This window comes from Triturus cristatus, chromosome 3_1, assembly GCF_964204655.1.
Source record: "Triturus cristatus chromosome 3_1, aTriCri1.1, whole genome shotgun sequence".
Lineage (NCBI taxonomy): Eukaryota > Metazoa > Chordata > Amphibia > Caudata > Salamandridae > Triturus > Triturus cristatus.
The window spans coordinates 330,316,332-330,329,195 of NC_140583.1; the positions used below are offsets into that span (position 1 = coordinate 330,316,332).

At 51.6% G+C, this 12,864-nt stretch overlaps 1 protein-coding gene across 1 annotated transcript in view; it reads right to left on the reverse strand.

Annotated features, from left to right (window-relative positions):
• Positions 1–12,864, reverse strand: part of TSPAN3 (tetraspanin 3) — a 192,921-nt gene that overhangs the window by 137,543 nt on the left and 42,514 nt on the right. The window contains exon 2 of the mRNA XM_085644042.1: positions 8,970–9,161. Within this exon, the coding sequence (XP_085500168.1) occupies positions 8,970–9,161 (192 nt within the window). The remainder of the gene's footprint in view (positions 1–8,969; positions 9,162–12,864) is intronic.

Consider the following 12,864-nt stretch of genomic DNA (forward strand, 5'->3'; position numbering starts at 1 on the left):
AAAGCTAAAATGTGTGGCATTAGCTGCTGTCCTTTTGGCTTTGCAAAGCTTTATTTTGTTTATAAATGATTTTTGAAGAAGCCATTTATTGTATGAAAACAAGTATTTTCGAAAAGCCAATGATTATAATGTTTTCAATGTAAAAGCACTCTTAGCACCAGTAGTCCCCAACACTGGTGTGGCTGTGCACATTGTGCAAGAGCAAATACCCTCACTCAGTAATGTAAGCCAACAGCTGAGGTGGGCTGACCCAGCGCCAGATGTTGTATGCTTTGGTGGACTGAAGCAAAATGTGGATTATGCTACAGAAGATCAAAACATGAAGAGGACTTACTGAAAGTCCCTGTATGTAGAAGACACACTTTTATTAAAAACAAACAGTCTTGATTAATGCAGGACCTAACAAGGAATGGCAAACTAATAGGTCTGGCCATTTGCATAGCTGTAGTACTGCAAGTCATTACTAGGTGTCCTACTGAGCCAGAAGCAACTGTCTGGCAAGTCTTTCTTTTATTTTTTTTTATTTTTTAACTCTTTATTTTTGATTTTTTCATGAAACAAGAAAGGGACCATCAAGCATTACACTTATTCGCAGTAGGATATACATCAATATCACATTATCACAGATTGCATCACATTGGAGACAGTTAATGAATAGTGGCAGTATCGTCCTCCAAAGAGATATATAAGAACCCTGAAGACCCCACAGGCCTGAATCCCACACGGGGAGGGCATCCATCCATCCTACACGCCTCAAGTCACCATCCGACACTATCCCTCAGCTACACCAGGATGAGTCCCCTGGTCCCCATGGGCAGCGAGGTAGCTCGTCAGAGGGGCCCAAATGTCAGGGGGCCGTGACGCAGGTGGCAGCAAATCAGCATACAGCAGAACATTCTCCTGACAAGTAAGCATATCCCGCAGCCACTCCTTAAACTTAGGGCTTCTCCCCCGCCCCCACCGACATGCCACACGCCTCTTGGCTAGCAAAAGCGCACAGGTAACAAAGCGACGATCCACCTTGGGTATATCCTGAGTGTATCCCAGCAAGGCCTGAAGTGGGGATGGATGCAGCGGGCCCCCGAGCATCTCACCTATGGCAGCGTAGACTCGGTTCCAATAGTCGTCTATGCTCGGGCAGGTCCAGGCCAGGTGTAAAAAATCAGACCCCGGGGAGTGACACCTATCGCACCGATCGTTGTCACGAAGCTGAAACCTATGCATCTGGACTGGGGTACAATAGAGACGGTGTAGGAATTTGTAGTGAATAATGCGGAACCTACTGCTCGAAGAGATCATTTCGGTTTGCAGACAACAGTACTCCCACTGTGCATCCGTGAGCACTGTGCCGAACTCAGTCTCCCAGGCGGCCCGAGACCTCAGAATATCCCCCCGTTCATGGATGTAAAGGCGCCGATAAAGCGAGGAGACCATGTGCGACGGGGAGGCGGAGTCGAGGAGATAATGAAACGGCTCCAAAACTGCAGGTTCTGCAGGATATGCCGGTAGTATTTTTTGTAGGCCACTGCGAAGACGAATAAACGCAAAAACCTCCAGGGGGGTTGGGACCGCCTCTCCGAATAGGAGCGGGAGGTCGCGAAACCTACCCTCGTGGAACAAGTCCCCCCAGCGTGCCACCCCAGTTTTAAGTTTGATTCGCTGAAACAGACCCTCCTTCAGAAGGGGAAGAGCCGGGTGGTAGACCAAGGGCATCAGCGGGGAGTAAAGGAGCGGCGCGCCCATGAGTCTCGCCAAAACACTCCAAGCATGCGCTGTAGCCTGAACAGGATTGCGATCGGCCCGAGACGAGGGGACCTCCGCGAGGGCCATGCCTTCCAGCGGGATCGGATCCGCTAGCCAGTGCTCCACAGCTATCTGTGGCATGTAAGGGGCGGGGCGATACCAATAATACGCGTAGTGTGCTTGGGCGCAGTTGTAGTAGAGCTCAAAATCCGGAATATCGAGGCCCCCCTGTACGTACGGGCGCGTAAGCACAGACCATTTGAGCCGCGGTCTCTTTCCCCCCCCATACCAGCCGGGTGAGTTCAGTCCTCAGAGCCCTGAAGAAATAGCCCCCCGGATGGAACGGTATATTGAGGAATAAATAGAGTAGTTTGGGGAGTAAAACCATTTTGATAAGTGAGACACGGCCAGCCATGGTCAGCGGCAAGGTCAGCCATCTAACTATACTTGTGCGTATATGCTCCAGAGTCTTGCCATAGTTCATACGCATCACTTCCTGTCGATCTCTAGAGGTCCACACCCCCAGATACTTCACATCAGTGTCGCGCCATTCCAACGGGAAGTCGAGTGGGAATCTGTCGACACCCTCCGTTAGGGGAAAGACCGCAGATTTGCCCCAATTGATATGTATTCCCGAGTACAACGAGAACCGAACAAGCTCTCTGAGTATGGGGTTCAAGTGTTCTCGGGGGTGTTTGATGTACAACGTGAGGTCATCCGCGTAAAGCGACACCAAGATTTGCCTCCGTTGACAGCGCAAGGTAGCCGCCAGGTAGTTTTGCCGAAGCCGGGACGCCAGGGGTTCTATTGCCAAGGCGAAGAGGAGCGGTGATAGCGGGCATCCCTGCCGAGTGCCCCTAGTGACCAGGAACGGTTCAGAGACACGCCGTTAATAAGAACCCTCGCCATGGGGCGGCGATAAAGGATTTGGATCCATCTGGAGAAAGCTATGGGCATACCCATGTTACGCAGGATCAAATGGAGATAGTCCCATTCGACCGAGTCGAACGCTTTGGTGGCGTCCAAAAACACCGCCACCAGCGCTAGAGAGGGATCAGCATTATTGAGGATCGAGAACAGGGTCCGAAGATTGTGAGAGGTGGACCTGCCGGGGACGAACCCCGACTGATCCGGCAGAATTAAGTCTCCAATCAGGAGGTTAACCCGGTTCGCTAGAACTTTGGCCAGGATCTTCACGTCACTGTTGAGGAGAGAAAGGGGCCGGTAGGAGTCGCAGGAATCCGGAGGTTTCCCCGGTTTAAGGAGAGAGACTATAAGAGTCTCCGACATACTGGGTGGCAAAGAGCCAGTCTCATTTGCCTCCTCGAACACCTCACGTAGGACCGCAGCCAGCGGGTCGATAAAGGTTTTATAGTAGTCGATAGGGAAGCCGTCTAGACCCGGCGCCTTCCCCGATGACGTCTGCATTATGGCTTCCTTGATTTCAGCCAGGCCGATAGGGGCCGCCAAGAGTTCCCGCTGGGCATTGGATAACCACCCGAGAGTGAGCTCCGAGAGGTAGCCGGACATCTCCAACGGCGTTTCCCGTCTGGAGGTGTACAGGTCCGAATAATGTGAGACAAAGGAAGAGAGTATAGAGGGCGTATCACGGCACATGGAACCATCCGGGGACCTGACCTCCAGTATGTGATTAGAGCCCTGTGGGGGACGAATTACCCCCGCGAGGAACCTGCCGGGTCGCTCCCCTTCCCCATATGCCCGCGCCAAGAAGTGCTTCCCCCGAAAGTGGACTTCTCTCTCCGCAGTGCACTTATACTCCGAGAGCTTCATGCGGTATTCTAGATGCGCTCCGGGGTCCTCCAGGAAATCTGTGGCAGTCTCCAGCGCCCTCAGATCACGCTCCAAAGAAGTCAGAGTAGCACGAAGAGAGCGCAGTACCCCCGATCCCTTCGAGATGCACACCCCTCGCATAGTGACCTTGAAGGCCTCCCAAACCGTCGCAACGCTATCCACCGACCCTCTGTTGCGGTCAATGAAGTCCAGAATCTCCTGGGACATTTCATGCTGAAAAAGTTCATCCCGGAGGATGTTAGGCTGCATGCGCCACGGGAGCGGTGCGCCCACCAACCCGGTCCTGGCCAGAGTGATCAGTACCGGTGCGTGGTCCGAAAAGGTACGAGGCAAGTGTCGCGCTGCAAGCAGTGAGGACCCCAAGCCCCTAGAAAGCAGTATGTAGTCCAGCCGAGCCCATGTGGAGTGTGGTGTCGACCAGTGCGTGCCCTCACGCGCAACCGGGTGCATCCAGCGCCAAGCGTCTATCAGTAAGTGGTGGGTCAGCAGGTCCGAGAGATATGCCTGAGAGCGGGGATGGTGTGGGGTACCCGCACTGTAGCGGTCAAGAGAAGGATTCAAAGGAACATTGAAATCTCCACCCCAGAGCAAGTGAGTATATCCTACCCCCAATATAACTTCCCATAGGGAGATAAAGTGTGCGGGCTCATCTAGGTTAGGACCATAGGAGGACACTATAGTAATCGTGGCGTTGCCCAGGCGACCCCATGCAACACAAAAGCGGCCCTCAGCATCATTTTTTTCCCCCAGGGGCACAAAGGGGGTGTGCTTTTTGACCAGGATGGCAGTTCCCCTGGAATAGGTGGAGTACGAGGAGAATAGGCTATAAGACGCCCAACGGGACGCAAATGAGGGTGTGCTACGGGGGTCCGTATGCGTTTCCTGTAGTAGCGCTATATGTATTTGATGGCGATCGAGATACCCCAGGACTTGGCGGTGCTTACGCGGGTCACCCAGCCCACGTATATTCCAGGCCAGGACATACACTCTGCTATGCGGGTCGCGCAGCGCAATATCCTCATCCTGTACCATCACTCAGACTGGCGCCTATTGCCCACTTGCGGATCAACTTTCAGCCATGTCCAGCCGCTCAGGTGTCCTCCCACCTCTAGCCCGACTAGGCGGCATACGGCCGACTCCAGGCACCACCACAGGCAGCGACAAACCATCAACTCCAATGTGTATATGTGATTGGTCCAATAGATCAGTGTAATGTTGTATTCACGGTCCCTCCCCACACCCGTTCCATCCGACTCAACCAACTCGTCAGAGGAAAACTTACCAACCAACATTCCCCACCACAACCCACCCCCCCCACACCCCTCCCCCTCCCACCACGACAGCCCAATCCTGCCGGGAACCATACCCCCCACGACCCCCCCCATCAAACAAAACCATCCTCATGGGGTACTCCCTCTTTGGGTAACGCCAGTGAGCTGGATCTACCCTCCCCTATCCCGATATTTCACCCACCATATCGCCGCCGCTAAGAGCAGGGAGCGAGAGTGGGGTGGGAGGGGGAGTGCCAAGGCAAATAGCAGCCACAACGAACATGCCAGCACCGCCAGAAGAACAGTTGGCGACATGAGTGAGACCCTCACTCTCCATGCTCTACCCCAACCTCCCCAGATTTAAGACGGAAGGCAATGGGCTGGTAAAGCGCTCTCGTATAGTCCGGCATTCCAGCACGTGAAGTCCACCAGACCGCTCCCACAACCAGAAAGAAGCGTAAGCAAAGTGAAAAAAGGGGGAGAGGCAAGGGGGAGCAGCAGAGAGCGAGTAAGGGAGGAGTAAGCGGGACGCAGAGGAGAAAAGACAAGAGTGAACATTATGGCATCACGACGTAATACTCATCAGTCCGGAGCCGACGTCTGGGACCGGGATCCAGACCTCGCCCCAGGGCTACGTCGTGGAGACGCGGAAGGCCCTCGGTCCTTGAGGAAGTCCTCCACCTGTTGCGGGTTGCCGAAGAAGTGGACTTTGCCGCGGTGACTGACCTTGAGCTTAGCGGGGTAAAGCATTGAATATGGGATGTCCCGTTGCTGCAGCTTTTTCTTTACTCCCACAAACTTGCGACGGGCCTCCTGCACCAGCTGGGTGAAGTCCGGGTAAAAAGAGAGCGTAGTGTTTTCATGCTGGATAGGTTGCTGCTCACGAGCCAGGCGCAGCAGAGTGTCTCCGTCTCTATAGTTAAGGAACTTGATGATCACCGGGCGCGGGGGAGCTCCCGGGACCGGCCGGGGACCCAAGGATCTGTGGGCCCGCTCCACCACCAGCTGAGGCGAAAAAGCGTCGCGGCCAAATTTGTCCGTCAGTAGGCGCTCTATGAATTCTTCCATAAGTCCACCGCCACTGGATTCCGCCAGGCCTACCAGGCGGACGTTATTCCTCCGGGAACGCGCCTCCAAATCCTCGTTTTTCTCCGCTATGACTTTGAGTAGGCGATCCATCTGCGAGAGTTTAGTTGCGTTAGACCCGGCCCCATCTTCCAACTTCGAGATCCGACCCTCCGCCTCCTTGAGTCGTTCGCCATGCTGGTCCAAACGCTGCACCACCGAGTCCAGCCTGGTGTTCATGGTGTCGATCTTCGCGTCAATGGAGGACAAACTCCGCTGCATACCCACCAGCAAGGATTTCCAGTCCAGATCCTCCTCGTCGCCAGGGCCCGTCTCCACCCCCTCAGCGTTTTGGGCACGAGTTTTTTTCCCCCCCTTCGCGGGGTTGAAGTGAAGCGTAGTTTGTTTAGTGTCCGTTTTGCCCATAGCGGCAGCAGTCAATGGGGCCAGTACCCACAGGGAGTGTGGTGGGCGATACACGTTATCAGCGCCGAAGCCCAGGCAGGTCTTCAATTCGCACCCTCTCCGCTCCGCGTCACACTCCCACAAAAGCCCTCCGGGACCAGTCGCTGTAGCCCATCAGGGGGTCGCCGTCGAGTGATCTGTTCTGGCCCACTGTTGATAGGGGGTCGCAGCTGCTCCCGCACCCTCCCAGTCACTCACCGTCAGCCACACACCTGCCAGTTCAGCCGCATGGGGAGGAAAGCGTCTACTCCGGGCAGGATCTAGGCGTCTCACCCCGGCAAGGAGGCCGATCACGAGAGCGTCCAGCTCGGGGCCCCCCTCCAGGTTCCGGCGCAGACACGGCTCCGCACCAGCAGAGGCAGGGGGGGTGGGAGGTCGCCGTCCGCCGCCGAAGTCAATCCGGATAGATAGGGGGCCACCCAAGGGGCCACACAGCGCAGGCCACAGTCCTTCAGTCGCGACCAAGCCACGCGGTTCCAGCGCGGCCGCAACACTCAATGGCCGTACAGACTCGGACTACGGACACGCTCCCAGCAGCCCATGAACTGTGATCTCGCTGTCCACGAGGCGCCGCTCCGTCCAGCACAGCTCCGGACTATCCGGCAATGTCTTCCCGCTCGCCAGTGCGACCTAGCCCACTGTACCCAGGTAACGGCCCAGCAGGCCACGCGGATCCCCGGCCTGCAGTGGCGCCAGCATCCGCCACGACGCTCCGCCTCTATCACTGGTCAATCGCCGCGGGCCTGCAGGAGCCGATTTCTCAGCCTCCCGGCCGCCGCCTCTCCCGAAATTAGCACAGGGTGGTCTCAGGAGGTTCCCACACACGCCGAAGTGGTCAGCACTGCATTTGCTGGCCTGCAGGATGGACTTGCTGGATCGTCATTTGCCTGGCCGGCTGGAGCCTCACGGAAGTGCGGCCATGTCGGTCCAGCGCCACCTAGCGCCCAACTGTCTGGCAAGTCTTTCGCCAAGTATCAGCATAAGAAGAGGTTACTAGCGAAGCCTTGGTTGCTTTATTGATTTTTGCTTGTTTTCTTTAATAGAAGTAAGCCAACGCGGGTTTACGATGATGAGCCAATATTGCAAATTTAAATAAAATGTGTTTATCAATACGGAACATTTGTGATCGCAATCTTGTATAAATAGGCACCAGCAGTCACGGATTAATTCAAGAACCTTCAAACTTCCTTTCATCAAATTGCTTTTTGAGTGGCACTATATATGTGCGTAGGTAAACTTCAGTTGTTTTTTATTAAAGCCCACTGCCTTATGCTGTCGGCTGTGGTTGGAAGAAGCAAGGAGTTAATGTCAGTTGAGCATATTAATTAGTGATCAAGTGCAAAAGAGCATAATTCGAGCAGTCCAATGGATAACGAGGGCTAACTACAGGCCCTCACTCGGATACATTTCGATTCTATTTTGTCTGTGTGTGGGGAGGGGAGGGAGGGGTTAAGACCTAAAAAATGGGTTGTTTGTTTCCTTTGAGGACTTCTTACTATTAAGGCCCAGCCAGAAGCTGCAAATGGTATTTTGCCCCAAGAAACAGTAGTTTCAGAATACTCGGTACTATTCCCAATGTTATGAGACATAACGTGAATAAAATTATCTATAAATAAAGACCCGTTTATTCAAAAACTGATAAATTATTTCCCCATCAGTAAATCACTATGAGTAAATGTCAATTAGGCAACGGTTTTGAGAAGAAATTTCCAACATACTAGAGTTCTCTGGAAAAAAATAAGTCCATAGTCACAATAGCAGTTGAAATAAGACACCTTACTGTAGTTTCTCATTGTCACAGAAAATTAGACAAAAATATACAGGGTAATGAGACATTTCACAAACCATATGGGATCGTGGCTATTAGCTCAGTCCGTGGGTGCACAGCAACATAGAAGGGGCTTGAGGATGAGGATCGTCTTAGCACACCAAACAACATAGCAGCACAGCACTTTTCCACCCATCCCCATCAGAATTTATGAAAATGTTCCTTGTGGCCCATACAGGTATTTTACATCTTCCCAGACCTCTACAGTCTCTGTCACATTGCCAGCATCCTACCATCATGCTTTCTTACACCTAAAAGTTAGGGATCCAGACAGAATTTGGATGGGCAAAGTTATGATGAAGTACAGTGCTATCAGTGTTAAAGAACATATATTCCCTACATTTCTGCGAAATGCTGAAAAGTATGCATCAAGTCTATTTGTTGATTTAAGTGGAGAACAGCTGTCGAGCATAAAATGGACACAGCTCTTCAAAGAAAACAACCACCAAAAGGGACAGACTTGCGGACACTAATGTAACAAGAATTCTTTGAACAGTTGGAAAAGAAAGGCATTAAACTTCATAACACAATTCACATCTGTATCAGCAATGTACATTGTATTAAGTGCTTCCTCCTCTGAAGTAGCACAGGAAATACAATGGCGAACAACAGTTTGGAATCTTATGGACTGACCGTCTCATCACTGACTGCGTACTAAAGCACTTCACAAATCTGATATTTCAGGAGAAATTTATGGAACCAATTTGAATCAGATGTTCAAAGAGAATCTTTAGTGACACTCCAGAGTCATAGGATCATGCACTTCTCTATATTTAAAGACTTACTGTAGCAAGCCCGCAGCGGCTCTCTCGGATGGTGGCACAGCATCCAATAAGTCCAATGATGAACAGAAGCGTCCCCACGGCTATAATAATAACTGCAGGAATCAAAGTATAAATGTCTTCAAAGAAGTGGTCATAGTCATCGTATGTGATGAATACGTAGGCGCCCACATAGCACAGGATGCCTGCCGCTGCCTAGGGAGAAAAAAAAGAAAGTTACATTAAGTTGATGACTCTACTTATTTTACACCATAGCTCCGGATTTAAAAATAGTTTTAGGATACTAGTTAGAAAGCACAGCTTCAGGTGTAATATAAATCACCTGTGTCAATAAATATGCTTTCCTGAGCCACCTTTCACACCGCACAGGGATCATCATCATGTGCAACATACCATTACTCATTTGAGTAGCACTGAAGGGCAGACCCTTCGTTAGATTTCAGATATGCTACCATCATGCGTTCACCATGAGACTAAGATCTCATACTCACAAGCTGCTCAGGTCCTTTGCTTTAGCGGATACCAATTCTCCACCAACCTAGAAGGCCTTCATTCCTCATGTTCTTGCCGGTAATCTTGTTGTCAGCCATCCCCATCAGTACAGATAACAACATGGTTGTCTCATCTGGTGGCAAGTACCACACTTCATTTGGTATTTCACCGCAGTCAGATATACCCAAAAACCCACTTTGGACGATTGCAAGCCAGAGAATTTGTGCCCCATCTCTCTTCTCCCTCTGGTATCTAAAGTTACCAAAGCTTATATCAACTCTATTCTCACCACTTTTATAGAAGCCATCAATCTGCTAGACCCCTCTCAAAATGGCTTCCATTCATGACAGCACTAAAATTGCCATACTGGCTGTTGCGGACACCTGCGGAGTTCACTGGATGTAGGACGAGCCTCTGCGCTGATCCTTCTGAACAAGAGCGCAGCATTCGATACAGTGTCCCATCAGATCCTCTTGCAGCGCTTAGAAGATATTGGCATCGGTGGCTCAGCCCTGGTTTGGCTCTCCTCCTTTCTGGCTGAGAGATCCTTTCAAGTGATTGCTCCCGCCTTCTGCTCTCAGACGCACGCTGTGCGCCAAGGGGTTCATCAAGGCTCAGCTTTGAGCCCTACTTGTGCACTAAGGGTTTCCTCAAGGCTCGGTTTTGAGCCCTACTTTATTTAATATCTACATTCAACCCCTGGCAGCATTTGCTAAGAGCAGGGGCCTAACTGTGGTCTCCATCGCTGATGACACAGCTAGTAGTCGCGTTATCTGACAACTCCGCACAGGACGCAATCAAATTTAAAAATGAATTAACAGTTATCGCGGACTGGATGACATCCAACTGTCTTCAATTGAATGCCAGAAAATCTGAGATCCTGTTGGTGGACAAAAACACTTATCTGTGGAGCGAGCACTGGTTGCCGTCCACCCTAGGCCTCCCACCTGCACCCAAACAGACTGTTAACAAGCATTGAAAATGCAATAGGGTCTCACCTTTGATTAAGTTAAATCAATTTGCTTTGCTAATGGTATTGTGTAGCAAAGCAAATGGCTTTAACTTAATAAAAGGCGAGACCTATTGCATTTTTAATGTTTGTTCTAAAGACGGGAACAATAAGTACTGGCAGGTGCCGAACAACAGAACCCCTCACCAGCCCTCCCAACGCCCCCATCCCACCCTCTCCGCTCACTCACAACCGACCTCAATCCTGGCCACTGCCAGCCCTTTCTTTTCCATCGCTGGGGCAATCACACGGCCCTGCCAATGCACCTCAACCCTACCCTCAGCCCCTCACTCCTCCTACCCACAACCAACCTCATTGCCCCCCGCCCCCAAAACTCTACCACCCGACCTAACAAACGTAACTGCAGTGGTACTGGCCTCCAGCAGACCCTCCTATTTCAGCCCTGCCTAGTCGGAATCGCCCTTTGCCAGGATAGTGCCCTGGGTGGAAAGAAATTTGGCGCCCTCTCTGTTTGTGGATAAAATGAGTCCCTGACTGTCCACCCCAGAATTGTGACTGGCCTCTGAACCCAAACATCTCGGCACCTCGCCCAGCTCACCTGAATCACTCATAGATTAGCTCCTCGCGCTGGTGCCAGGTTTTTTGTTGAAGGGGCGGGGTTAAAAGTCTGTGGAAGCAAGGGGTGAAGGGGGTGGGTGGACAAGAAAGGTGGTGGGATTGGAAGTGGGTGTTAAAAACAGAACTTTCACCACTGAGGCCAGGTGACAGAGTCTCTGCATGACCTGCATGGAGACAGTTTCTTACGCCACGCCCCCTCTGAAGATTGGCCCCCTGGGCCCAGCTCGCCCATGACAAAAGCCGGTCCTAGGGACCCTGCACCGCAATGCTGCCCAAAGCAAACCCTCCCCCTCCCCCCCCCGCCGGCCACTACTCAAACACAACCGTAATCCAGGCCTCCAGCAGACCCTTCTGTTCCAGGACTGGGACATGCACACTTCCCTGCCATTCACCCCCCAACCCTGTCCAGCTGCTCTCTTTGCTATTTCAGAACTATGGCCAAAGCCGCACAATGCCGCCCTGAAGCGTGCGCTGCTGTTCCAGTACTGTATGGGGACTCGCAGGGCTCAGGTGGTGCGCCTCGAGCCCCGCCGGCAGAACCTGGGCAATCATTGCCAGCTTTCTGCAAGCAAAATACGAGTCTGACCCCGAGCCGATGACGTCATAGATTGTGTCACCGGGGAGGCATGTCTGTAAGAGATGACACAAAGGAGATCTCACCCCCACTGTTGCTTTCCTGAACTGCTGCATAATTCCAGTAACCCTGAACATAACCTATTTGGGTGCAAGATTTACTGATGACATTGAATCCCTGGTAAATTGATGTGTGCAGGGTGACTCGACAGCAACAAATGTATTTTATGCAGAGGAAGGCTAGTGCACAATAGTTCCCCCCATTCTGTTGATCTTGTTTCCTTCCTCTGTCCTCAGCTATCTTTCTCTTCTCCTAGTCTTCAAAGTATGAACCCGCCTCACGCCTTTCTTGATATATGTTATTTCTTATACCCTTTTCCTTCCTCCATCTTTTTTATCCCCCCTATCTGTGAGACTTTCCTTGAGCCCTTGGGTCTCTTCTGTCTTCTCTTCTTCCCTCTAACAGAAGTTTCCTCCCTTTCTTTATCCCTTTTATTGTTCACATGACCCTGCTTCACCCATCTTCTTCCCTATCACCCTCTTCTATTTCCCTCTCACCCTCTTCTATTTCCCTCTTCTATTTCCACCTTCCTTAGCCTCCTCCCTGACTCCCTCGCATCCTGTAACTGCTTTCCACCACCCCCTCCCCCTCGTCCTCCCAGGTCTCCAGCTAGGTGGAGGACTTCATTTGAATATCTGGTATTGTGATAGCTGCACCCTTGGGGGCTGTAATGCGCCCTCTATAATAATGCATGCACCGGTGTCTTCCGTTTCAGTTTAGCTGCGGTGTGGGCTGATTGTGGAATCTATTCAGTGACTGAGGCTGTTTATTTCACTCTGTATGCGCGGCTGTCATTTTTAAAATGTATTTATTTGCAGTTTTATGTCGCAGTGAACTTGACCTGAAGGTATTGGAGCAATTTATACGAGCACCAGTTACGTTACACAATGACACATTCATCTGCCATAGGCACGGGGAGATGAAGAGATTTGCCCAGAATCACAGGGTGTTAAGCCGACGCCGGGACTCAAACCTGGTTCCACACCTCCAAAGTCGGCAGCTCTGGCCATTCACGAAAATAATCGGGGAGAGGGAGGGACAACTACATAAAAAGCTACTTTCGGATCTAATGAATTAGTGTTAAGAAAAGACACATTTAAAGGGGGCGGTGAGGCAACGCCGACGGGGAACAGCGGTGACAAACACCGGGTACTTGAGTGAGTGCCGGGGTCCGTAGTGCCCCC